Source organism: Heterodontus francisci, chromosome 43 (genome assembly GCF_036365525.1).
Source record: "Heterodontus francisci isolate sHetFra1 chromosome 43, sHetFra1.hap1, whole genome shotgun sequence".
Taxonomy (NCBI): domain Eukaryota; kingdom Metazoa; phylum Chordata; class Chondrichthyes; order Heterodontiformes; family Heterodontidae; genus Heterodontus; species Heterodontus francisci.
The window spans coordinates 28,932,762-28,960,377 of record NC_090413.1 but is presented as its reverse complement, the minus strand read 5'-3'; the positions used below and the strand labels follow the sequence as shown (position 1 = coordinate 28,960,377).

At 42.5% G+C, this 27,616-nt stretch overlaps 1 protein-coding gene across 3 annotated transcripts; it reads left to right on the top strand.

Annotated features, from left to right (window-relative positions):
• Window positions 1-2,130: 2,130 nt before the first annotated feature.
• On the top strand, window positions 2,131-27,616 carry LOC137355791 (intercellular adhesion molecule 5-like). Of its 3 annotated transcripts, none has more exons than XM_068021306.1 (7): window positions 2,131-2,360; window positions 5,426-5,701; window positions 12,057-12,266; window positions 14,211-14,504; window positions 17,294-17,575; window positions 20,949-21,230; window positions 23,767-27,616. In XM_068021306.1, the coding sequence occupies exons 1-7, from the start codon at window positions 2,291-2,293 to the stop codon at window positions 23,970-23,972; spliced, it is 1,620 nt and encodes a 539-aa protein (XP_067877407.1). In that variant the 5' UTR covers window positions 2,131-2,290; the 3' UTR covers window positions 23,973-27,616. The 3 variants fall into 3 exon arrangements, with proteins under 3 accessions (XP_067877407.1, XP_067877406.1, XP_067877405.1); XM_068021305.1 differs by having other exon boundaries at window positions 2,132-2,324; window positions 12,057-12,371; XM_068021304.1 differs by having other exon boundaries at window positions 2,132-2,360; window positions 12,057-12,371.

Below are 27,616 nucleotides of genomic sequence, written 5' to 3'. Positions count from 1 at the left end.
CACACTCCCCATATCCCTGGTTCACTGAGAGACCAAAATTCTGTCTATCTCAGCCTTAATTATATTCAACGATGGAGAATCCACAACCCTCTGAGGTAGAGAATTCCAAAGATTCAAAACCCTTTCAGTGAAGAAATTTCTCCGCATTTCAGTCCGAAATGATTGGCCCCTTATCCTGAGACTGGGCCCTAGTGTTTCAGATTCCCCGACCAGCAGAAACAAGTCCCTTCAGAATCTTTTTCAATGAGATCGTCTCTCATTCTTCTAAACTCCAAAGAACATCGGCCTAATTTACTCAGCATCTCATAATTGGACAACCCTCTCATCGCAGGGACCAATCCAGAGAACCTTCGATGTACCGTCTCCAAAGCAAGAATATCCTTTCTTTAATTTGGAGACCAAAACTGCACAAAGTATTCCAGATGTGGTCTCACCAAATCCCCGTACTATTGTAACATACCTTCTTTATTCTTGTACTCCAATTCCCTTGCAATAAAGGCCAACATGCCATTTGACTTCCTAATTGCTTGTTGTACCTGCATGTTAACTTTCCCTGTTCCTTGTACAAGTACACCCAGGTCCCTCTGAGCATCAACGTTTACAAGTTTCATGCCTTTTAAAAAATAATCTGCTTTTCTATTCTAACTACCGAAGTGAGTAGCTTAACTTCCCCACATTATACCCCATTTGCCACATTGTTTCCCATTCTCTTAACCTGTCTACATCTCTTTTCAGCCTTTCTGTGTCCTCACAGCTTGCATTCCCACCTAATATCATCAGCAAACTTAGATACATTAGTCTCTGTCTCTTTGTCTAAGTTGTTAATGTCGATTGTAAATAGTTGAGGCTCTAGCACAGATCCTTGTGGCACTCCAGTAGTTACAGCCTGTCACCTGGAAAATGCCCCATACTCTTTGCTTTCTGTCCCTTAACCAATCCTCTATCCATGCTAATATATTACCCCCAACTCCATGAGCCCTTATCTTGCATATTAATCTTTTGTGTGGCACCTTGCTGAATGCCTTTTGGAAATCCAAGCATACGACATCTACTGGTTCCCCTTTATCTACCACTATATTTTATATCAATGTACGAAAAGAAATCAATCAGTCACAATTAATCCTAGAACATTGATTGAGTTATGTATGTATTGATTAATCAGCTATGTACAAGTTTAACCATTCAGTTCTTTTTAACTCTGCTGTGGTCAGAACAGCTGGCCATCCATATTAAGCAAGGCATTATGGACTCCAAGTAACCCTTTGTTAGTTCAAGGCAACATTAATCAGATGGTATCTCTGAGAATGAATGAAGTTCTGTGCAGAAGAGACAATATTTCAGCCAAAGTGTTGGACAGTATGAGTACTCCTTTGTTCATGTTTCCCAGGTGTCTGATCTCAATTTGAAGTCATAATTAAAAAACAATCTAATAAGGCTTGTAATAGCTAGAAACAATTCCTAGGCCAGCTTGCCCCTGATTGCTGGGGTGCATGATGGTCGGAAAGGGGTTAAAAACAGGAGTCTCGTCAGGTTTTGGTGCACAGAGACCAAGAAGATTCACAGAAGTAGAAGAAAACCAAGACATAGTGTGGAGAACAAAAGAACTATTAGACCAGGTAAACTGAGGGGGTCTTCACATCACCTGCGAGAGTTGTAAAGTTATTTGCCTAGGTTTGTTATGCATGGTTTTACTTTGAATATATTTTCTGGACTTACTATCTAAGTGCCCTGTTGGCTTAATTGGTTGTCTTGTCCAGACCAAAATTAAGGGTGTTTTTCACCTTCAGGCAACAACACATTCAAGAGCTTTGATGTGGAAAGGGAGGATGGAGATGGCGCTTTAGTTTGCAAGGACTGTGAGGTCAAGGGTTGTTTTTTCTAAAGAGAAGGATGATGACAGCACACATAAAGGAGAGAGGCACAGCACCCAAAGACAGACAACCGTTAACAATGTAGTTAATGTGGGGACCACTGGAGAAGTTAGGTGGTCAGTAGTTTGGTGGTTTTAGTGAATGACATGTTCAATAATTATTCAGCATTATGTGAGGTGGATAGATTTTTGAAAGATTGACAAGTACAGACTGGGCGTGGAAATTCCCCGCACTGGCAGTTGGGGGTTAATCACCGGAAGGGGTGGTCGATCACTCATTCACCGACAACACTGAACACAAGTGCTCAGTCAGTCCACAAATAAATTGGTACAGCGCGGAGAGTTAAGCTAGATTTATTCAATGACTCTAAAGTCTTTAGGATCATAGTAAATACAGACCACATATTCTTCAGAAATTCAATGATGGATTTTAGAATAACTTCGCCGATTGAATGTAATTGGCTTTTCACATTACTTTTTATTCTAACAGGTAGGTAAAATGCTTTTAAATATACGCAATATTTATTTATTTACATAGATTCAAGTAGTATTATATGGTTTTCATCCAGTTAAAATGATAGCTGTTAGTTTTATTCTGTGATCAACCGTTACTGCTTACCCGTCATACTGAATAGTTTCAGTTTGAGAACAGGAAATAGAAATTTCAATCTAAATAACGATGAGAAAGATAGAAATGAAACAAAAACAGGCAGACAGTCAGGGATTCGCTTCATTCGTAAATGTACCTTAAATCAGTCCTACAGATGGTGAATTTATAATATTAGTTTGCCTTGTGATCAATGTACTTTGTCAGTTTGACGGTTACTATTTTCTACCATGTTTATTGTTTTGTGTGCTGGGGAATGGAAGAGAAGTTCTAGACAGTATCCTACATTGGGACAGATTTTCAATTTGCTGTCTGGAAGACTGCCATTTGTAGATTGGCCACCTTTTATTAAAAATGCCCTCTTTCCATTTCACTAAAATCACCTTTCCTGCATCACACTAACCTCTAGAAATAGCAAACCGCAACAGAAGCGCACATTTCTGTTCTGCTACAACAATGTATATAATGCACACAAGTCGTCCTACTTTTTCCTACCACTGTGCTTCTTTGGGTGGCTATACCTGCATTTTCTTCACCAGATCTAGTGCTTTTAAAGTGCAACCTCCTCGAGGTCCAGAAAAGTTGGTGGCTGATCATATTCTGCTTGGGGTGGGTGGGGTGGGTGCGGTGGTGATTTCCTCTTCCCACATCAGGAAACTGACATTCTCCAGAACAATGGACGCGAATTTTGCTCCCATTGCCCTGTGATTTCCGCACTGGATTCAACTGGATCTGTGGCTGTAGCAGGCTTGGACCCAGTATAACCTTTTCAATAATGTGAAAGTGGACATGCCCAGCCTCTAAATTCTTTCTCTTATTTTTACAACTGTTGAGTTCTCAAGCTTTGGGGTGCTTGATCAAAGCTGATGCAATGATTAAGCCAGGTGCACCGGAGTTCTGTGGAGGTCCAAGGGCAGGTGAAAGTTAATCCAGGCAGTTTTGTGTTTCAATTTTTCACCACTTCCTCCCTAACCGCAGGATGATTTAAAGCATTCAAAGCCTTCTGGCTGTGGCTTTTCAAGGCTGAGGCTGACAGATGCTCCGGGATTTCCTGCCCAACATTTAGGTGCATGGTCCACTTAGAGGGCAGGCCTCAGTCTGGAGTTACTAAGGGTTATTTCAATTGGTCTAAGATAGAATAAAGCAGCTGTCCCCTCCTGTGAGCATCACATCTGAGGAACAGTGCTTGTTGGATGCTCAGTGAGTGCCTATAGAAACAATTTCCTTATTCTCTGATTCTATGTCAACTAGTTTCTTCCACTAATCTGGGATGTCACCTCCTCAAACAACAGTTCAGTGCAGGTTGTCGGTAAGATCTACCCCTTTCAGAGCACTTTGATTAAGGTGAACAAGAGAAGCCAATATTTGAGATCAAAAAATAGGCTGATATATCATATTGATGCAGTAACAGCAAGGGGTGCAGTGAGGGCAACTAAATGGCCAGTCAGCCTAAACTCGTAGGTGGACTAATTAGCGGTAAAAATTCTGAGAGATCGTATAAATCATCATTTAGGAAGGCACAGATTAATTAAAGATAGTCAGCTTGGATTTATTAAGGGAAGGTAGAGTCTGACTAACTTGATTGAATTTTTTGTGGAGATAATAAGGAGGGTTGATCAGGGCATTTGACGTAGTTTGGATGGATTTTAACAAGGCTTTCGACGATGTCTCATAAGGCAGACTGGTCAGAAAAGTAAAAGCCCATGGGATCAAAGGGAAAGTTGCAAATTGGATCCAAAATTGTCTCAGTAGCAGGAAGCAAAGGATCATGGTTGAAAGGTGTTTTTGTGACTGGAGAGCTGTTTCCTGTGGGGTTCTGAAGGGCTCAGTATGAGGTCTCTTGCTTTTCATGCTACATATAAATAATTTAGACTTAAATATAGGGGGTATGAGTAAGATGTGTGCAGATGATGGAAAACCTGGCTGTGTGGTTGATAGTGCGGAAGCAAGCTGTAAACTGCAGGAAGATATCAATGGACAGGTGGGCAGAAAAGTGACAAATGGAATTCAATCCAGAGAAGTGTGAGATAATGCATTTGGGGAGGGTAAACAAGGCAAGGGAATACACAATAAACGGTAGGATACGGTGAAATGTAAAGGGACAGAGGGACCTTGGAGTGCATGCCCACAAATCCCTGAAGGTAGTAGGACAGGTAGGTAAGTTTGTTCAGAAGGTATACAGAATACTTTCCTTTATTAGCCGAGGCATAAATTATAAGAGCTGGGAGGTGATGCGAGAACTGTATAAAACACTAGTTAGGCCACAGCTAGAATACTGAGTACAGTTCTAGTCACCGCATTACAGGAAGGATGTGATCGCACTTGAGAGTGTATAGAGGAGGTTTGCAAAGATGTTGCCAGGACTGGAGAATTTTAGCTATGAGCAAAGATTGGGTAGGTTGGGGTTGTTTTCATTGGAACAGAGGAGGCTGAGGGGGAATTTAATTGAGATGTGTAAAATCATGAGGGGCCTAGATAGAGTGGATAGGAAGGGCCTATTTCACTGAGCAGAGAAACAATTATCAGGGGGATAGATTTAAAGTGATTGGTAGCAGGTTTAGAGAGGAGTTGAGGAGAAATCATTTCGCCAGAGGATGTGGGGGGATTGGAAATCTCTGCCCAATAGGGTGGTAGAGGCAAAACCCCTCATCACAGATGCAATTGAAGTGCTGTAATCTACAGGGCTGCAGACCAAGAGCAGGAATGTGGGATTAAGCAGGATAGCTCTTTTTCGCTTGGCATGGACTCGATGGGCTGAATGGCCTCCATCTGTACTGTAAATTTCTATGGTTCTATGAATTGCACAGAATATGTGTCTTGCTTTCAAAAAGCAACCTGCCTGTTGGGTTAATTAGAAATGTGCTATTATTTCAGGGAGTTACTCTTAACAGGTCCTATATTGAATGGATTCCATATCCCATGTTTACTGTGAGTTTTTTCCCTGACAGCAAGTGTAACTGGATTTGAGGTTTGGATTGACACAAACCCCTCAGCTGTGGAATTTGGAGATTCTTTAGAGGTGAACTGCAGTACAACATGTGCAGAACCGATAATGACAGTGGAATATAAATCAGGGATACATCCAAACAGAAGAAATGGCACTAACTGGTCCACAGATTATTTCCCGAGTGTGCAGAAATGGGATTTTGCAGCACCATGCAGTGTAATCTGTAAATCAGACGGTCGTCAGCTGAAGGAGGAGAAAAAGGTGGTCACAGTATACAGTAAGTGAAAACTCTTGTTCTAACAGTTGATTGCAGAATCTTAAGTAGGGTGGAAGGCAGTGTGAAATATTTTAGACTATGAATAGTACTGCAGTGTATTAGGTGAGGTACTGACCTGCACTGGTGGGAAATGGGTAGTACCAGAAAACAAAAGTGTAAATCGTGTGTAAAACAAGTCAGCCGCTGCCACAGCAATGAACACACAGTTCCAGCCTGTGTTGAAATGGGAGCCAATGACGTTGTGGAAGCATTCGAAAAGTTTAAGTAAAAGTGCAAATTGACATTCAGTCGTTTTCTGAAACGCCCCAGAAAGAGGAAAAGGTCAGCTACAGCCTTCTGTGGACAGGGGAGAAAGGATAAGATCTCTTCAATAGCTGGGAAATGAATGAGAATGGTAGTAAAAACTGGGACAAGATTTTTGAGAAATTCAGCACATATCTTCAGTACATAGACAGGTTAAGTGAGTGGGCAACAAGATGGCAAATAGAGTATAATGTAGGGAAGTGTGAAGTTTTACACATTGGTCATAAAAATAGAAAAGCAGAATATTATTTTAAAAGGTGTGAAATTGGTAAGTGTTGATGTTCAGAGAGACTTGGGCGTACTCGTACAAGGAACACACAAAGTTAACATGCAGGTGCAGCAGGCTATTTGGAAGGCAAATGCATGTTGGCCTTTATTGCAAGGGGATTGGAGTACAGGAAGAAGGATGTCTTACTAAAATTGTACAGGGCTTTGAGACCGCTCCTAGAATACAGTGTGCAGATTTGGTCTCCACATTTAAGAAAGGATATACTTACACTGGAGGCAGTGCAGTGAAGATTTACTAACTTGGTCCCTGGGATGAGGGGGTTGTCCTATGATGACAGGCTGAGTAAACTGGGCCAATATTCTCTGGGGTTTAGAAGAATGAGAGGCGATCTCATTGAGACATACAAGAATCTGACAGGGCTTGATGAGGTAGAAGCTGAGAGATTGTTTCTGCTGGTCAGGGAATCTAGAATGTGGGGACACCGTGTCAGGATAAGGGGCCAATCATTCAGGACTGAGATGAGGAGAAATTACTGCACTCAAAGGGTTGTGAACCTTTGGAATTCCCTACCCCAGAGGGTTGTGGATGCTCCATCGTTGAATACATTTAAGGCTGGAATAGGTAGGCTTTTGGTCTCGCAGGGAATCAAGGGTATGGGTAGCAAGCAGGAAAGTGGAGTTGACCCAGAGATGAAATCAGTGATTCACCCTCACGTAAATTACCAATAGAGCTAAAAGGAAAGCTCGAAAGAGAATATCAGAGATGGAAGAAAATAAAGTGATTGGCAGAGTCACAGAGCCGACAGATTGGGTAAATTCCATCATAGTGAGAGAGAAGCCAAAAGCATATCTATTCCAGCCTTAAATGTATTCAACGATGGAGCATGATCTCTTCCGGTGTTGGAGTAGAGTAGTGATTCCTCTAAATTGCTTGATTAAGATCGTTGGGAGCCAGACAACATTCAACACACTCTTTGGGCGGTACAAATTCCTGCATCTACCTTTTGGCCTTAAAGTGAGCCAGGATGTGATCCAGAAGAAAATAGATGAGACACACAGGAGATGCAAAGGAGCAATCGGCATACCTGATGATACCCCGGTTGATGGTGTAGATGAGAAAGACCATAACTACCACCTACATGAAGCCATGGAGAGAACCAGAAAAGCTGGGATCAAGCAAACAAATGCATTGTAAAGGTGACAGAATGCCAGTTCTTTGGAATGGTGTACACACCTGATGGAGTCAAGCTGAGTCCTGAAAAAGTCACAACTATCTCTGATATAAAAGCAAAATTCTGCGGATGCTGGAAATCTGAAATAAAAACCAGAAATGCTGGAACCACTCAGCAGGTCCTGCAGCATCTGTGGAAAGAGAAGCAGAGTTAACGTTTCGGGTCAGTGACCCTCCTTCGGAACTGACAAATATTAAAAATGTCACAGGTTATAAACAAGTGAGGTGGGGGTGGGGCAAGAGATAACAAAGGAGAAGGTGTAGATTGGACAAGGCCACATAGCTGACCAAAAGGTCATGGAACAAAGGCAAACAATATGTTAATGGTGTGTTGAAAGACAAAGCATTAGTACAGATAGGATGTTAACGAACTGAGGAGGTGTATTACCTGCCCATTTACCTCCTCTCTCCTCACTATCCCAGGCCCCAAACACTCCTTTCAGGTGAAGCAGCGATTTACTTGTACTTCTTTCAATGTAGTATACTGTATTCGCTGCTCACAATGTGGTCTCCTCTACATTGGGGAGACCAAGTGCAGACTGGGTGACCGCTTTGCGGAACACCTCCGCTCGGTCCGCAAGTAGGACCCTGAGCTTCCGGTTGCTTGCCATTTCAACACTCCCCCCTGCTCTCATGCTCACATCTCTGTCCTGGGATTGCTGCAGTGTTCCAGTGAACATCAACGCAAGCTCGAGGAACAGCATCTCATCTACCGATTAGGCACACTACAGCCTGCCGGACTGAACATTGAGTTCAATAATTTCAGAGCATGACAGCCCCCCATTTTACTTTCATTTTTAGTTTTTTCTTTTTTACATTTTTTACAACCTTTTTTTTGCATTTACTTCATTTCATCTTAGTTTGTTCAGTTTGCTTACCTCCTGTTCTTTTCATGTTTGCACTTGCTGCTGTTCAATATTCAGTCCGTTAACACCTATTCTATACTGATGCTTTGTCTTTCAACACACCATTAACACATTGCCTTTGTTCCATGACCTTTTGGTCAGCTATTTGGCCTTGTCCAATCTACACCTTCTCCTTTGTTATCTCTTGCCCCACCCCCACCTCACTTGCTTATAACCTGTGACATTTTTAATATTTGTCAGTTCCGAAGAAGGGTCACTGACCCGAAACGTTAACTCTGCTTCTCTTTCCACAGATGCTGCCAGACCTGCTGAGTGATTCCAGCATTTCTTGTTTTTATCACAACTATCTCTGAGATGGAAGCTCCGAGGCAAGAGAGAGCTGAGGAGTTTGCTTGGCTTGGTCCAGTACATAAACTCTTTCATCCCTCACATGCCAGAGCACACAGCAAACCGACAAGAGCTGATGAAAGATGTTGAGTACCAATAGTCAGAGTCACATGAGAGGAGTTTCAGTAAACGCAACGGAGTAATATCCGAGGAGACAAGTTGGTCACACGACACCACAGCAAACCCATCACTCTGCAACTAGATGCTTCTACAAAAGGACTGGGAGCAGCCCTAGTACAAGAAGGAAAGCTGATAGCATCCAAAGCTCTAACATCAGCTGAGATCAGATATGTTAACATAGAAAGAGAGCTTTTGGCAGTGGTCTGAAGATGCAAGAAATTTCATACAAAACTCTACGAGAAAAGATTCATAGTGGGGAGTGATCATCGTCCACTAAAACGTATCTGCAAGAAAAGTCTGTGTGGGAGTATCAGCAAGACTACAAAGGTGTTCTCGAGGCTTCTGAGTTATGATTTCATTCTGAAATACAAGCCAGAAAGATAAATGGTGCTGATAAATATCTATCTCGTCTGTTGCCACATGAGAAACACGAGGTAAAAGATCTAGGTATAAAGATACATCACACCTAGTGAATGTGACATCACCAAAAGTGAGTCAAACAGAGATGAGACCAGTAAAGATGAAGAGTTAAGATGCTTTCTGAGCAAGTTATTCAGGGATGGCCAGATAAGATGCATCAAACACATCCAGGAATACAGCAGTATTGGTTAATCAGAGATGACATCTCACTAGAAGACAGTGTTCAGATGGCCGGATCCAGAATCATTCTACCCAAAACAATGCAGAGAGAACTTCTCCAGAAGACACATGAAGGCCGCATGGGAATGGAGAAGTGTAAGCTTAGAGTCAGATAGGCATCTACAAGGACATTGAAAAATGGTATCTACATGCATGTGTGCCAGATGTATAGAAATACCCAGCTCAAAAAAGAGATGATGGCTAGGGGGATACTTCCCAGAACATGGTATACTGGGAGCTGACTTATTCACGCACAACTAAGAATGGTACCTTATAGTAGGAGATTACTATTCATAAATCAGCGAGGTAAAAGATTTGAGAACTACAACAATCACCACAGTAGTACGAGTCCTGTTTGTTGAACAAGGGATTCTGGAAAGGGTGATAGATGATAATGGAACTTAATTCACCTCCACAGAGTTTAAAGAGTTTGTTGAACGGTATGGCTTTTTTTTATTCGTTTGTGGGATGTGGGTGTCACTGGCTAAGCCAGCATTTATTGCCCATCCCTAATTGCCCTTGAACTGAGTGGCTTGCTAGGCCATTTCAGAGGGCATTTTAAGAGTCAAACACATTGCTGTGGGTCTGGAATCACATGTAGGCCAGACCAGGTAAGGACGGCATTAGACTAGCTTTTAATTCCTGCAGTGATGTCCTGGGGCTGAGATAATTGGTCTCCAACAACCACAACCATCTTCCTTTCTGCAATCAGGTCAGCGTGATCTTGTTCAATACTGGAGCAGGCTCGACGGGCCGAGTGGCCTACTCCTGCTCCTAATTCGTATGTAAGGTATGACTCCAGCTAGTGGAGAATATTCCCCCAATTCCCATTAACTTCAATATTAAGAGGGCTCCTTAATGGCAAACATGATCAAATGCTGCCTTGATGTCAAGAGCAGTCACTCTCAACTCACCTCTAGAATTTGGCTGTTTTGCCCACGTTTGGATAAAGGTTATAATGAGGTTTGGAGATGAACAGTCCCGGCAGAACCCAAACTGAGCAGGTTATTGGTGAGTAAGTGCCACTCTCTAGCATTGTCGAATACAGCTTGTATCACTTTACTGATGATTGAGAGTAGACTGATGGGGCAGTAATTGCCTGGATTGGATTTGTCCTGATTTCTGTGGACAATACCTGGGCAATTTTCCACATTGTTGCGTAGCTGCCAATGTTGTAGCAGTGCTGGAACACTTTGGCTGGGTCACTGCTCGTTTTGCAGCACAAGTCTTCAGTACTACAGCCGGAATGTTGTCAGGACCCATAGCCTTTGCAGTATCCAGTGCCTTCAGCCATTTCTTAATATCATATGGATTGAATCGAAATGGCTGAAAACTAGCATATGTGATGTTGGGGATCTCAGGAGAAGGTGACATAGGACAGGAAGAAATATTGTGGGAAAATAACAGAAAATGGGTGGAATATAATGAAAACCAGGTTGCTGTTGAATTAGTGGGTTATACGTATGGCCACGAGCGCTGTAAAATTACTTGGCAATCTGAATGTTGGAATGCAATTTATAGAAGCAATTCCATCGGAAAAACATATTTACATTCAAGAATTTCTGCTTTTGCAAATCCAAACACAGTCACTTCGGTTTGACTGTAGTCAAAGCTGTGCCCTGTTTGGGATCCCATTTCCAGCTATTGCCAACTGTTTCGGTGATCAACATTGAGGGGCAGTTACCTTACATTAAAATAATTCACACTGGGTGGGTGGGGATGGGGGTGGTGGAGGAATCTTAACTGAAAAGGAGGTGGTGGTGCTGAGTCGCCTTCTTGAATCATTGTATTTTGTGTGGTGGAGGCACTCCCACATTGCTGTTAGGGAGGGAGGGCCAGCATTTTGACAGTTCCAGCAATTACGAAGGAGCGGTGATATAGTTCCAAGTCAGGATGGTGTGCGACTTGGAGGGGAACTTGCAGGTGGTGGTGTTCCCATGCACCTACTGCCCTCGTCCTTCCCGGTGGTAGAGGTCGTGGCACTGTTTAAGAAGCCTTGGTGAGTTGCCACAGTGAATCCTGTATTTTACTGGTCGAAGGCCTATATTGAGGTTCATGGTAAACACCTGAACTGGAAAACTCAACTAGAATATTCCGCAACCAAGATTCAATGGTGGCTTGCAAAGGAGAATTGGATAGATGCTTGAGGGGAAGAGTTTTAAGGGGACAGAGGAGGGGTGTGGAATTGATTGGATGGTTGTACAGAGGACCAGCACAGGCAGGATGGGCAGAATAGCCTCCTTCTCATAGAGTCATAGAGTTTTACAGCACAGAAACTGCTGTATCATTCTGTTCTCTGATGGCAATGACTAAAATATTAAACTATCAGTGCTAATATCTGTGCTTTTAATCGGAATCCTAGAAAAATGCTGCTGGTTTAGTGTTGATTGAAGAGAATCGCTGAACAAAAAATGTATGGGGCTCATTGGACCACAGGCATTTTTTTGGGATAACTTTTACTGCACACATGGATGATTTTACTTGCTGAGTGAAATGTACATATGTTGAGGGGAAAGAGGAGTAAACTGGTTGTGTTCAGATACATATTGTTTCAATGATTCCTGTTAACTTCTTTTAACAGATCGAGAGTTAAACATTACATCACCTCCTGAAGTGCTGGAAGTTAACAAGACATATAGTCTGGAGTGTATTGGTCCGAGGGTCTATCCAAACAATAAACTCAAACTCACATGGCTGAGAGGGAGTGAGATTGTTCAGAGGAATTTCACAGGAGAAGAAGGTTTCCCGGATGACGATAAAAGATTGAGGAACATCTTCAATTTCACTGCAAGTATGTCAGGTGATGGACAGGAGTACACCTGCTTGGCAGAGGTGGACTTGGGCTCAAACACCACAAAACCAATCACAAACTCCTCTGTGACTCTGCAAACTTACTGTAAGTTCCACTTGAACAAGAAATGTTCTCTTTTTAAGAATGGGTTAATTATCCATAATTTGTAGAGAATAAACAATGGGAAGCAATTTAGGGAATCTTCTGATTTAGCTCCTGTTTTATCCATAACACAAAATGTGTTGGATAAGAATTGTTCATCTTGGACCCACTTCAAATATGCAGTTTTCTCATTTGTCGAAAGTGTTTCAGTAAATTACTGCAAATCCTTTAACCAGCAAGGCCATGCACAAAGCTTAGTTTGAATGGGTTAACAAAGTATTTGCAAGACATAAGAACATATGGAATAGGAGCAGGAGTAGGCCATACGGCCCCTTGAGCCTGTCCTGCCATTCAATACGATCAAGGTGACAGCCTCTTAATTGGCCGCTGCCTGTAAAATTGCCGTCACAGTCTCGCTGACCACCTACGCAGGTCTGGAACCCGCATTGAGTCCCAACGTTGGGAGTTCCGCCATGGTGGTGAAACAATGGCCCAAAAATCTTTCTATCTCTGCCTTGAATACACTGAATGACTGAGCATCAAAGCCATCTGGGGTAGAGAATCCGGAAAATTCACAACCCTTCGAGTGAAGAAATTCCTCCTTATTTCAGTCTGAAGTGATTGATCCCTTATCCTATGGCCACTATTTCTGGACTCTCCAGCCAGAAGAAACAAGCTCTCAGAATCTACCCTGTCAAACCACACCCTGCGAATCTTGTATGTCTCAAATGAAATCACCTCGCATTCTTCTAAATTCCAGAGAGTACAGGCCCAACCTAAGATCTTAGTAACTTTACGCTAAAATATCATCCAAGGCCCCTGTCTGATTCCTGGTGTCAAGATGAGCTCTGCAGTTTAGTTTAGTTTAGAGATACAGCACTGAAACAGGCCCTTTGGCCCACCGAGTCTGTGCCGACCATCAACCACCCATTTATACTAATCCTACACTAATTCCATATTCCTACCACATCCCCACCTATCCCTACATTCTACCTATACTAGGGGCAATTTATAATGGCCAATTAACGTATGTAGAGAGAAAGGCTAAAGGACACCCTCATAAAATATTAAATGCTATAGATAAGCCAAACCTAATTTTATTTTAGATTAAGAAGATCATAGTAGGTATCTTTTACTCAACAATCTTTCAGGCAATGCTAGAATACTAGGCTCGCAGAGATAAGCCATTAGTAAAATGAGCTTTCTGGGCCAAATGGCTTTTCCCTGTGCTTGATTACTCTTCTGCAACAAACAAATTGGTGCAAAGTATGTTTATCTCCAGGATGGCCCACATGTTGATATTATCACTCTCCTGCTTTTGCCAGATGGCAGCCAGACGCTTCCTAATAGTGACAGGGATGTCTGAAGGAAACTCATGTGACAGCTTTGCACACCTCATAGTGGTCAGTAGAGGTGATGGTCAAGGAGCAGATCAGTCAATCTCTCCATGCAGGAGCAGCAAAAAAGCTTGAAAGATTTACACCCAGAATCACCCACACTGAGGTCTGAGCCTCAACTGGGATGTTGTGGGCAGATACAAGTAAAGATCACAATAAAGGTTAGTCAGTGAATGCATCAGACTGTACCACTCATAGTGGCTGGCACAAAAGTAGCAGATTTAGATACTAGGGCTGCCTGAAGAGTAGGAAGAATTAATTTAAAAAATAAAGTATGTGATCTCCTGATGATGGCTCCAGTTTTCTCTCAGTGAACAGTGTGATAGACTCCTGGGATGTGTGTATTGGGGAATACCAGTACTGGTCAGTTTTCCACTCTGTCCAATAGCAACTGAATCACAGCACAGCAAATCAAAGTGAAGTGAATTCCTTGTCTGTGTTGCAGCTTTTCTGGATCCACCTCGAATCCTTGACAAGAGGCCCATAGAAGTGAAGCAAGAGGCCACGTTAACATGTGAGGTCCCAAATGTCTATCCTGCTGAGAAGATGAGAGTCAGGTGGTTTCAGGATGGTAAAGAACTGAATTCAGTTACAACAAGGCCAAATTCTAATACTGTCCGAACAACAACGACATGGAAACCACAGGTGGCTGGTCTGATGGAAGTCGGCTGTACAGCAGATTTTGAGGAGTATCCATCAGTTCCACCAAAGAATGATAGCGTCTTCATTGAGGTGTTTGGTAAGGATTCTGGTTGTGGAGGCATTATGATTAGATAGCGTTCTGATAGTTCAAGATAGTCAAAATTGCAGCATGTCAGGTTTACTTTAAACAATAAAATCCCTTCCGTTGAGTGACAAGTTAGGAAGTTTTGAAATATTTGCATATTCACAGATACTCAAAGAGAAGCAGCTTAAGATGTCTTAGTGACACTTGGTATTCCAAGATCATGAGAAAGTGTTAGAGGCACCCGATATTTCCTGATTATAAGGGAATATTACTGACACTTGATATTCCAGGATCATAAAGGTGTATGAAACAAGTGACTGAATAGTGTTGTCAAGAAAACATGCTGTGTTGAATGAGGACTTTGTAATTAATCGGTTGGAAACCGACATTGAACTTTTAAAAAGGAAAACTGGAATCCGACATTGAACTTTTAAAAAAAATTGGCAGCCAAGTTGGCCACTAAAATTTGCATTGAAATACCTCAAAGTCCAGGACATCGAACTGGAGGCGCATGTCTAACAAGACTCCCATCCAGGACAATGGCTTGAATAGTCAAGTAGATCATCCAGTATTACCCTCATTAGCAGGACTTTCAAAGCTATCTTGAAGCATTCATGAATGGAGACGTACCTCCAGGGGGTAAACATTGAAACAATGAGACCAGAGAGATTGAAAATTGCTAGACTTAAATCTAATTAAATTGCTAACGAGGACAGTGCACAATCATGTGACTGCCTCCCCTGCTGTAAAAAACCAGCACTCTTTTGCAAAAGGACAAGCTCATGAGATTTTGATGTGTGCAGGGTCCATAGGGGGTGCCTCTCTCCCTCCTTCTCTCTCTCGAGGTGACCTTGGGCATTTGAAGCTTGCCTGCTGGCTGGGAAAGATCCAAGACAAAGACCCCCAGGAAGAAGACCACCTGCTCCACTGTCTCCAAGAACATCTAGATTCCAGATTCAGCTGGAAGACAACTCAATTAACAGACATCACAGACTGTATATGAATTTTATTTGTTCTGGACTCTAAACCAAACTATTCCTCTCCACGCTGTAATCTATTTGTCTGTGTGATTCTCCTGTGTGTGTGCGTGCGTGTGAGTGAAAGTGCAGCGTAGTTTATTATTTTATCTAAATCAGGATTTTTGCTTAAGTACAATAAACTCACCTCTTTCTTGTTTAAACTCCAGAAAACCTGTCTGGTTCTTTTCTGATCACAACAAAGGTAAAAGGTTAAGCACTCACTGAAGTGCTAAGCACATCCACTGTTTAAAAAGAAATAAACGCTGTTGCGGTCAAAGAAGGAGAGGGACAAGAAGGGACCCTTGCGAACCCTCCTCACCTGATCATAACAGTTTGGACTGTAAACACAATAATATGTCTCATCTTGACAAAGAAATAATTATGTAATGAGATAAATGAGTTGTGTTCAGTGATGAGGAGTGAATATATCTGCTGAGGATAGAGTATGATCTCAGATTTTTTAAACCTGTTCCACTAACAAAATCACATATCAGATGGTCATTGTGTCAAGAAAACATGCTATGCTGAATGAGGACTTTTAATTTATCATTTGGAAACCTGCATTAAACATTGAAAAAGGAAAGCAAGAATCCTACATTTAACATTTAAATAACGGCAGCTAAGTTGGCCACCACAATTTGGATTGAAATACCTCACATTCCAGGACATTGAAGTGGAGACACACGTGTGAAAAGCTCCCATCCAGAACAATGGCTTGGACAGTTGAGTAAATTATCCAGTATAATCCTTGTTAGCAGGACGTCCAAAGCCACTTTGGAGCAGTCACCAATGGAGATGTACCTCCGGGGGTAAACATTGAACCAATACAAACTCAGAGATTTGGGATTCTCAGACTTCAGACCTCATTAAAGAAAAAAATGAATACTGAGGGAACCATGTGACAGTCTCCCCAGTCTGAGTGAACGTAAAATTTTTTGTTACATGGAGCAGACAGGCTTTGAGAGCTAACCAGTGCAAGACCCCAGTGGGTATCTCTCGCTCTCTTTTTCTCCAGGTAACATTACAAGTTTCAAAACCTGTCTGCAACTGTCGAACAACGAGGTCTACCATTGCTGCAGACAGAGAATCCGGGGGAGAAAGCCACCTACATCACTGTCTCCAAGAAAACCCTAAACAAGCTGCAAGTGCACTTCTACCAACCAGAGACTTCAGAATCGTGAATTCATCCGGAAGACAACTGAATTACCAGACCTCACAGACTGTATATTATTTTTATTTGTTCTGGATTCTAATCCAATGAAACTCTTCTCGACTCTATAACCTATTTGTGTGTGTGTGATTCTTCTGGGTGTGTGTGCGCGTGAATGAGTGAAAGTTGGAGTGTAATTTATTATTTTCACTTAGATTGGGTTTAGATTCTTAAGTAAAATAACCTAACCTCTTTCTTGTTTAAGTTCAAGAAAACCTGTCAGATTGGTTCTTTTATGGTCATAGCACATAAAGGGTAAATACGCACTGAATTGGGAAACACATCCACAGTTTAAAAGGGAATATACACAGTTGCAGTCAGACAAGGAGAGGGACAAGAGGGGAGCCTTTCGACATCTCCACACCTGATTGTAACAATAGAAAGTGATTAAAGTTCCCTACCTACCCCTAGTCAGTGGAGTAGCTGGATGTGTCTGTGTGGCACAGGCATGTAATATGGATCAATGATAAAACAGCACAACAGATCAAGGCTCCAGGATGAATTTTCACACTGAGCAGCTGCAAGATAAGCTTGGGAGTGTTTCTAACAACTTTTCTCTATTATTTTTACAGTTTTTCCTGACCCTGAAATCCAAGTACCAATCAGCCCTGAAGGAAACCCAGTTAATATTACCTGCAGTGTGTTTAATGTCTCAGGGGAACTTCAACTCAGTCTGAAGAACAGAAATGACATATTAGTGAATGAATCAAGCAGTACTGGGCTCAGTATCTACTATACTGTGGATGCAGAAGCAAAGCTGGATGGACAGCAGTACATCTGCGAGGCTGAACTGAAACTTCAAGATCCGTCAACAAGCCGTGTTAAAAAACAGGTTGACACCCTCCACGTCCTGTGTAAGTTGCATCATTTTGGTTACAAATAGTTAGTGAGGTTTTTCAATTTCAAATGGAGACCAATGAAACTCATACTGACCCTTCTCTTAGTCCTGAAAAAAACAGAATTGGTCTCATCGCATTTATCCTGCTTTCCAGTGGCATTTTTGTCTCTGAGGTTGATCAGAATGCAGAACACAGGACGGGGCTGTGTGGGGACATTGTCCATTACTGACCACAGATTGCAATCATGTGAACGTGTGTCCTGGGACCCCATATAGCAAGGTACATGTCCTGACCAGACCATTGGGTGAGATGCTAAGTGAAGGCCAGACACTTCCACAGGAACAAGCGAGGAACAATTGGAAGCTGAGCCGTACTGGGCTGTTGTAACATGAGGGATATTAATAGGATCTATTAAATGGGAGATGAAGAATGCTAGAATAGCATTTTCAATGGAGATAATAATGCACAGAGCAACATTCTTTTTTTGTATTCATTCATGGGATGTGGGTGTCGCTGGCCAGGCCAGCATTTATTACCCATCCCTAATTGCCCTGGAGAAGGTGGTGGTGAGCTGCCTTCTTGAACCACTGCAGTCCATGTGGGGTAGGTACACCCACAGTGCTGTCAGGAAGGGAGTTCCAGGATTTTGACCCAGTGACAGTGAAGGATCAGCGATATAGTTCCGAGTCAGGATGGTGTGTGACTTGGAGGGGAACTTGCAGGTGGTGGAGTTCCCATGCATTTATTTACTTATTATTACCCTTGTCCTTCTAGTTGGTCGAGGTCGCGGGTTTGGAAGGTGCTGTCGAATGAGCCTTGGTGTGTTGCTGCAGTGCATCTTGTAGATGGTACACACTGCTGCCACTGTGCGTCGGTGGTGGAGGGAGTGAATGTTTGCAGATGGGGTGCCAATCAAGCGGGCTGCTTTGTCCTGTTTGGTGTCGATCTTTTTGAGTGTTGTTGGAGCTGCACCCATCCAGGCAAGTGGACAGTATTCCATCACACTCCTGACTTGTGCCTTGTAGATGGTGGACAGGCTTTGGTGAGTCAGAAGTTGAGTTACTCACCTCAGGATTCCGAGCCTCTGACCTGCTCTTGTAGCCACGCTATTTATCCGGCTACTCCAGTTCAGTTTCTGGTCAATGGTAGACTTTAGGATGTTGATAGTGGGGGATTCAGTGATGGTAAAGCCACTGAATGTCAAGGGGAGATAGTAAGATTCTCTCTTGTTTGGAGATGGTTATTGCCTGGCACTTGTATAGCGTGAATGTTACTTGCCACTTATCAGCCCAAGCCTGGATATTGCCCAGGGCTTGCTGCATTTCTACACGGATGCTTCAGTATCTGAGGAGTCACGAATGGTGCTGAAGATTGTGCAATCATCAGCGAACATCCCCACCTCTGACCTTTATGATTGAAGGAGGTCATTGATGAAGCAGCTGAAGATGGTTGGGCCTAGGACACTACCCTGAGGAACTCCTGCAGTGTTGTCCTGGAGCTCAGATGATTGACCTCCAACAACACAGAAGACTGAATAGCTAACATCTTGTTCATAAATACTGCAGAAAAACTGATGTAATTGTCCAGCACTCACGGAGAAATACTCTGGGGAGAAATGATCCTATTTTGTCTGATACGATATTGTGATGGTAAAATAGAAAAACATAGAAGCAGAGAAAGTGACAGACTGGAAACAAATTAGAGGTTCATCTAGCCCACCCTCCTGTTATTACTGCTGTTGTTTGTCTCTTTAACATTCTTGTGCAATTTGACTTTTGAATAGATCTAAGAGACAGAGGCAAGAGGGTGTAATTGCAGGTGGGTAAAATGGGTTAAGGGCTTTGTCAATGAGAATGCAGCAGAGAAATGGAGAATCACAGGGAATTTAAACTCACGTTGCAATGAGGAATCCACAGCCAGGAGACAGGGAGCAGCGAGAGCTTCATGGGAATGAGCATCCCTGAGTTCAACCTGGAGTGTAGTGTTCTGTTTGGGGGAAACATGCAGTGTAAGGAACCTATGCCTTGTGGATTCTTAGTTCCCATTTTCTGTGCAGGAATATTGAGGATATGGAACCTGATGCAATATCTGAGGGGGGCACCATTTCGTTCAGGGGGGGAATCCAATGACAACTTTGGGGGAAAGGCCTCAGTGCAGGGAGGTTTAAAAAGGCTGCTATCTGAAGGCTTTTTAATATATTTATTCTACATTGCCACCCAATGAATCTGTAATGGAGCCACAGGCTTACACACAGCTGACTTCAAACACAAAAATAGTTTCACGACTGGGCTCGCACTAACGTTGCATGACAGGTCATTCAGCGTTATAAATATCAATCAAAGTGACAAATACAGGCATGACTGGTACAGTAGGTAACTGTTGACAGTCTTCCTATGGGATTTCCCATTACCAGAGGCTGACATATGAGTTTTGAAGGTAATTTGAAATGGAATCAGCTATTCAGAAACAGGAAAGAGTAAAGCAGAAATCACTTGGAGATTTCTCAGAAGTGACACTCAGAATTTTTGCTTTTGTCCGCAGAGTACAGGGAGAATTTCTCTGTCTTTATCCTGCTTTTTATTTGACCTGGGAGTGTTTGATGCTGACACTGAGTTTTCACAGAGAAGTCAGTTTTATTCTGAGCACTGACATCTGGAGAGCACCAAAATAAAATCACCAGAAAGATCTGAAAAGTATTTGAGCTTTGTTATTCAATTTCAAGTTTTAATTTTGTATTCTAATGAAATTTACATATGCTCCAATGGAAGCACAGATCTTTAAAGCACAAGAAGACTGGATTGAAGGGAAATCACAGAATTTAACATGTCATGGTGCAGGGAACCCAGCTCCCCAGGTGTTCTGGACCAAAGATGGGAAGATACTCAGCAGAGAGATACTCCACATCCCATCAGTTCAAATGTGGCATAGTGGTCTGTACACGTGCACAGTTACCAATGAGTATGGATCCAGAAACTCCTCTGTAAATTCAGTCATTTTGTGTGAGTAATAGATTGCAGGAAGTTTACTCTTTGAATGTTCCTTTGTTCTGAGCGCTGTGAACAGTGTGTTTGTGTGATAACCTGAGGCAAGCTGATCCAGTGAGTGGCTGTTATGTTGAGTTTATATTTACACAAAGAAACTGCATTTCACTTTGGCTTTATAAAATGACAGATGAGTGGGAGTAAATTCCAGGCAGTAACACTCACTGGACTTCAATCCAACTGTAGGGATTCAGATGTTCTGAACTGGCTGTTGAAGATGGACGAGAGCACAATATGTGACTAAGTTTGGGAATGCAGCTAATCCAAGCACTGATGTGGTGCTGTGTCAGTGATCCTGTGATGTGCCTTTCCTGCCTCTTTTCATCTTTTCCTTTTCTCTTTTCCAGATAAACCTCGAAATACAACCATATCAGTAAATAACCAAACCATGTCAGGGGTTCCAGTAACCCTCAGTGAAGGTGATGAGGTTACAATTATCTGCAATTCCAATGGAAACCCCAAGCCGACATTAAAGTGGGAAGCCCCCAGTAATGGCAGGAACATTCAGGATGGTCCTCTTGGAGTCCTCCATATTTCCCACGCAACATCAGAACATCAAGGCATTTATAAATGTACAGCTACCAATAAATATGGAACTCATGAGAAGGAAGTGGACATCAGGATCAAAGGTCAGTTTGTAATATTGGTCAGAATGCAAAGAATAAATAATTAATCCTTTGTGGATTGAAGCAGCATTTCTGTTATCCCAAATAAATCCCGAGTGCCATTTTGGTTTACTTAGTTCAGTTATTTAGACTCCTGTTCTACTCCACACGTGCTGGTAATGGGACAAATGGATAAACTACTGCCTGCCTCTCACAATGCTGCTCTGTAACTGGCCTCTAGGACATTAGTAAGAATGGCCCAGAGTGATACTCCCTTCCACTTGTTTCTCTTTGTGTGTAGGAGCGCCTTATTCCTGCTCTGTGTTTGCCCAGACTGCCTGAGCAATAACTCCGCAGCAGGGGAGTTGCAGCTGTGAATCCACACACTGCCGGTCATGGTGCAGGGTGTTGGCAGCTCAGTGAGCTGCATCACATGGCTGGGCTTCAATTCTAATAGTGAGGGGGGGCAATCACAGTGTAAAACAAAACCAGGAGTGGCTGTAACATAGCAGGTCAGTCAAATCTGTGCAGAGAATGGATGGTGAATGTTTTGGGCAGAAAAATGGAAGATTAACAAGAGTTTTCATAGAATTGGAAGCAAAATGTAGGGACAAACAAACAGAGGAAGTATCAGTGAAATCCTGGAACCTGTTCAAAAAAAAACAGGAAGTTGTTTGATGGATGACCCTTATATCAACAACAAGAATGTGCATTTGTATAGCTTCTTTCATGTAATCAGCATCCCAAGGTGCTTCACAGGAGTGATTATGAAAAATAATTTAATACTGAGCCTCATAAGAAGATATTAGGAGAGGTGACCAAAAGCTTGGTCAATGAAGTAGGTTTTAAGGAATATCATAAAGTAGAAGAGAATATTGGGAAGACCAAAGTCATTGTCTTCAGTCCCCGCTGCAAACTTGTTCCCTCGCCACTGCCATATCTTTCTCTGGGAACTGCCTGAGGCTAAACCAGACTGGGGAGAGATAGTGGCCTAGTGGTAATGTCACTAAGTTAGCAAACTGGAAGTCCAGGCTAATGTTCTGGTGACATGGGTTCAACCCACCATGGCAGCTGATGGAATTTAAATTCAATTAATCAATAAATATAGTTAATAATTGAAAGCTAGTCTCAGTGATATTGTCATGAAAACCCATCTGGTCATTAATGTCCTTTAGGGAAGGAAATCTATCACCTTACCTGGTGGTCTGGTCAACATGTGACTCCAGATCCACAGCAATGTGGTTGACACTGAAATGGCCGAGCAAGCCACTCAGTTCAGGGCAATTATGGATGGGAAACAAATGCTGGCTTAGCCAGCTATGCCAGATCCCACAAACGAATAAAATAAAGGTCTGGAATTCGATCCTGCAACCTATCCTCCTTTTAAAACCTACCTTTTTGACCAAGCATTTGGCCATGTGCCCAAACATCATATGACTGCCATTCCTCTCTCTGGCAACTGTCTGAGGCTGAACTAGACTGTTTGTAAACTTGGTTTTATATTTGACCCTGAGATGTATCAATTTTTTCTTTAAATAATGCTCCTGTGAAGCACCTTAGGATGTTTTATTACACTAAAGGTGCTATATAAATTTAAGTTGCTGTTATTGTTGTTGAGAGAGGTAAGGCTTAAGCAGCTGAAGGCATGCTGCCAGTGATGGAATGATTAAAATCGGGGATCCAAAAGAGACAAGAATTGGAAGAGCACAAAGATCTGTAGGGTTGTCGGGATGGAGAAAGTTACAGAAATAGGAAGGGAACTGAAAACATGGCTAACAATTAAAAAAAAATCAAGGTGTTGCTGGACCAGGAGCCATTGTAGGTCAACGAGCACAGGGGGATGATTTGTGAATGGGAATTGATGCGAGTTAAGAAGCGGACAGCAGTATGTATGAACTCAGGTTGAAGGAGGGTGCAGTTTGGGAGGCTGACCAGGAGAGCATCGAAATATTTGAGTCTAGAGAGGCAAAGGCATGGGTTGTAGCAGCAGATGAGCTGAGGCAGGAGCAGAAACAGGCGATGTTTCGGAGGTGGAAATAGGTGGTCTTGGTGTTGGAAAGAATATGGGATCGGAAGCTTGGTCCAGAGTCATATAGTTTGCCAAGGTTGAAAACAGTTTGATTCAGTCTCAGACTGTGGTCTGTAAGAGGGACGGAGTTGGTGGGTAGGGAGCAGTATTTGTGGTGAGGACTGAAGACAAAGGCTTTGATCTTCTCAATACTTAGTTGCAGGAAATTTCTGCTCATCTAATACTGGATGTCAGACAAGCAGCATCACAAATCAGAGACAGTGGAGGAGAATAGAAAAAAGGAAGAAATTAATTAAAGGTATTAGAGGGACATGGAGTGTAGGTGTAGGTAATCAGGAATGGTCCATGTGTGGTGAGAATAAAAGGAGGTGAAGAATACAACTTGAAATACAGCAAATAGTTGAATATTGCAAACTAGAGATTCCATGAAAAATTTCCTTGCAAATAAACTATGAATTTTGGAAATGATCAGGAGTTTCATAATAAATATATTGAAATAAATGATTTGTACTTTTATTAATGTTTTCACAGATGTAACATGGAACAGCCTTTGGGTGATCTTATTTGTAACAATTGGAATAATCGTAGCAATGACAATAACCTTTGGCTTGTACAAGAAATGGACTGCCCTTAGAAGCAGAAATTATGAAGTACAGAACAATCTACCTGTCTCCAATGGAACTGAACATCAGGAAAATATCCCTTTAAATAATTTTAGTGACTATTCCAATGGATAACAACAATTACAAACATGTTTAGCCAAAATAATTGGTGCTTGTTCAAGGAGAAATGGTTAAACCACTACTTTTTGTATTGTCCTTACTGAGGGAGCCTGTTCTGCATTCAGTTAGATAATAACTGATCTGTACCTCAACTCCATTTACCTGCCTTTTCTCCATCTCAGTCATCTATCTCTGTCCTGAAAAATGTTAATTGACCCCCAGATTCCACAGTCTTTTGGGACAGAGAGTTCCAGATTTCCACTACCCTTTCTGTGAAAATGTTACAGGAACTTCCTTTTAATAAATGAAATGAAAGTGAAAGGATTAATTCTATGCTGTCAGGAGGAAGCCAATCACACAGTGAGCACGGATCAGTAACAGGGCTATAATACAGTTCTTTGCCACATGCTCCCTGTGAGTCAGTCTCTGCACTGGGATTGCAGAATTAGCCCACAGCAATGAAATTTACTTTTAGCTCTAATAATATGTGGTCATGTATCCTAATGGTCTGACGTTTCTGTGGATCATGATGTAATCAGATGGTTGCAGGTTTGAATCCTGTTATGGGCATAGTAATTGGTAAAAGAACCTGAGGTGACATGAAGGAAAAACCTTTTACGCAGTGAGTGGAATGCACTGCCCGAGTGTGTGATGGAGGCAGATTCAATCGAGACTTTCAAAAGAGAATTGGATAATTATCTGAAGAGAAAACAATTGCAGGGCTACAGAGAAAAGGTGGGGGGTCGTTGGTGGGAATAGGTGAGTTCCTCTTGCAGAGAGCCAGCACAGACACGATGTGCCAAATGGCCTCCTTCTGTGCTGTAACTATTCTATGATGTTTGTGACTGATGCATAAGGTACCTTAAAGGTATATCTACTCTGTTATAATGTGTTAGTTGATCTCCTGTAGTTTTCAGAAGTGGGATTATAGGACATGGGGTACACAGATGTAATTCAGTCCCCATTTTAAAGTCATACTCTATGAGCTTATTTTTTTTATTTCCATTGTTAATAGTAGATATTAGGATATGTGCACCATTTATAGTATAGAATTATACAGAAACAGGCCCTTCATCCCATTGTGTCCATGCTGGCTATCAAACACCTATCTATTCAAATCCCATTTTCCAGCATTTGGTCCATAGCCTTGTATGCTGTGGCATTACAAGTGCTCATCTAAATACTTCTCAAATGTTGTGAGGGTTCCTGCCTCTACCACCCCTTCAGGCAGTTTGTTCCAGATTCCAATCACCCTCTGGGTTTTTTTTTAGTTTTAGAGATACAGCACTGAAACAGGCCCTTCGGCCCACCGAGTCTGTGCCGACCATCAACCGCCCAATTATTCTAATCCTACACTAATCCCATATTCCTACCAAACATCCCCACCTGTCCCTATATTTCCCTACCACCTACCTATACTAGGGGCAATTTATATAATGGCCAATTTACCTACCAACCTGCAAGTCTTTTGGCTTGTGGGAGGAAACCGGAGCACCCGGAGAAAACCCACGCAGACACAGGGAGAACTTGCAAACTCCACACAGGCAGTACCCAGAATTGAACCCGGGTCACTGGAGCCGTGAGGCTGCGGTGCTAACCACTGCGCCACTGTGCCGTCATGAAAATTCTTCTCCTCAAATCCCCTGTAAACCTCCTGCTCCTTGCCTTCAATCTATGCCTCCTGGTTATTGACACCTCCACTAAGGGAAAAAGTTTCTTCCCATCTCCCCTATGCCCTTCATAATTTTGTATACCTCAATCAGGTCCCCCCTCAGTCTTCGCTAGTCAAAGGAAAACAACCCTAGCCTATCCAGTCTCTCTTCAAAACTGAAATGCTCCAGCCCAGGCAACATCCTGGTGAATCTCCTCTGCACCCTCTCCAGTGCAATCACATCCTTCCTATAGTGTGGTGCCCAGAACTGTACACAGTACTCCAGCTGTGGCCTAACTAAAGTTTTATACAGCTCCATCACAACCTCCCTGCTCTTATATTCCGTGCCTTGGCTAATAAAAGCAAGTATCCCATATGTCTTCCTCGCCACCTTATCTACCTGTGCTGCGGCCTTCAGTGATCAAGTACACCAACGTCCCTCTGACCTGTACTTCCTAGGGTCCTACCACCCTTTTTATATTACCTTGTCTTGTTAGTCCTCCCAAAATACATTACCTCACACTTCTTAGAATTAAATTCCATTTGCCACTGCTCCGCCCATCTTACCAGCCCATCTATATCGTCCTGTAATCTGAAGCTTTCCTCCTCACTATTTACAACACCACCAATTTTTGTGTCATCTGCGAACCTATTGATCATACCTCTTATAGTCATGTCTAAATCATTAACGTTCACTACAAACAGCAAGGGTCCCAGCACCGATCCCTGCGGTACACCACTGGTCACAGGACCATCACCCTCTGCCTCCTGCCACTAGGCCAATTTTGGATCCAATTTGCCAAATTGCCCTGGATCCCATGAGTTCTTACCTTCTTAACCAATCTCCCATGCAGGACCTTATCAAAAGCCTTACTGAAGTCCATGTCGACTACATCAACTGCTTTAGCCTCATCTACACATCTCGTCACCACCTCAAAAAATTCAACACGATGTGCCCCTGACAAAGCCATGCTGACTATCCTTGATTAATCCCTACCTCTTCAATTGGAGATTATTCCTGTCCCTCAGAATTTATTCCAATAGTTTCCCTACCACTGATGTTAGACTCACCGGCCTGGATACCAATTTAGTAAGTAGGCAAGTGCCCCTTAATGTGACAACAGTTCCAGGTTTGTATAGATAAATCAGGATTATAAATAATGACAAAAAGGTCTGTTTACAACCCCTTGGTGTAACATTTTGTATCTGTGAACAAATTATTTTTGTTTGTTTTTGTGCTAGCTGTAGTCCCAAAAGGACCATAGACATCTCTCTCCATTAGAGAAAGAGACAAGTTGGTGATATGTAGCTTCAGGGTCACCAAACTGCAAGCAGGGGGCAAGGCAAGGAGGCAAGCCTCTGTGAACTACTACAGCAGTATTGACATCATTCTGCACCATCATGTAACTAACTGAGCTAACTGGACCCCTGTTGTTTCTTGAAGGTTTTCAATTGTGCTAAAATACTGTATTTTAAACAATAACAATCAATTGGAAATTTTGGATGAAGTAACTTTTCAAAGCTTTACTTATGCTATGCTTTTGCTATGCCTGTGCTGGGACGAGGGAGCAGTACCCCAGGACATGCGCGATGCCAACATCATCACCCTCTATAAAAACAAAGGTGACCGCGGTGACTGCAACAACTACCGTGGAATCTCCCTGCTCAGCATAGTCGGGAAAGTCTTTGCTCGAGTCGCTCTGAACAGGCTCCAGAAGCTGGCCGAGCGCGTCTACCCTGAGGCACAGTGTGGCTTTCGTGCAGAGAGATCGACTATTGACATGCTGTTCTCCCTTCGTCAGATACAAGAGAAATGCCGTGAACAACAGATGCCCCTCTACATTGCTTTCATTGATCTCACCAAAGCCTTTGACCTCGTCAGCAGACGTGGTCTCTTCAGACTACTAGAAAAGATCGGATGTCCACCAAAGCTACTAAGTATCATCACCTCATTCCATGACAATATGAAAGGCACAATTCAACATGGTGGCTCCTCATCAGAGCCCTT

Excerpts from the sequence above, each read along its gene's own strand:
- LOC137355791 (XM_068021304.1), top strand. The coding sequence starts at position 2,291 with ATGATGGATTTTAGAATAACTTCGCCGATTGAATGTAATTGGCTTTTC. Across the intron at positions 12,372-14,210 it reads TGTGACTCTGCAAACTTACT|CTTTTCTGGATCCACCTCGA; the intron begins GTAAGTTCCACT and ends TCTGTGTTGCAG. Across the intron at positions 21,231-23,766 it reads AGTGGACATCAGGATCAAAG|ATGTAACATGGAACAGCCTT; the intron begins GTCAGTTTGTAA and ends ATGTTTTCACAG.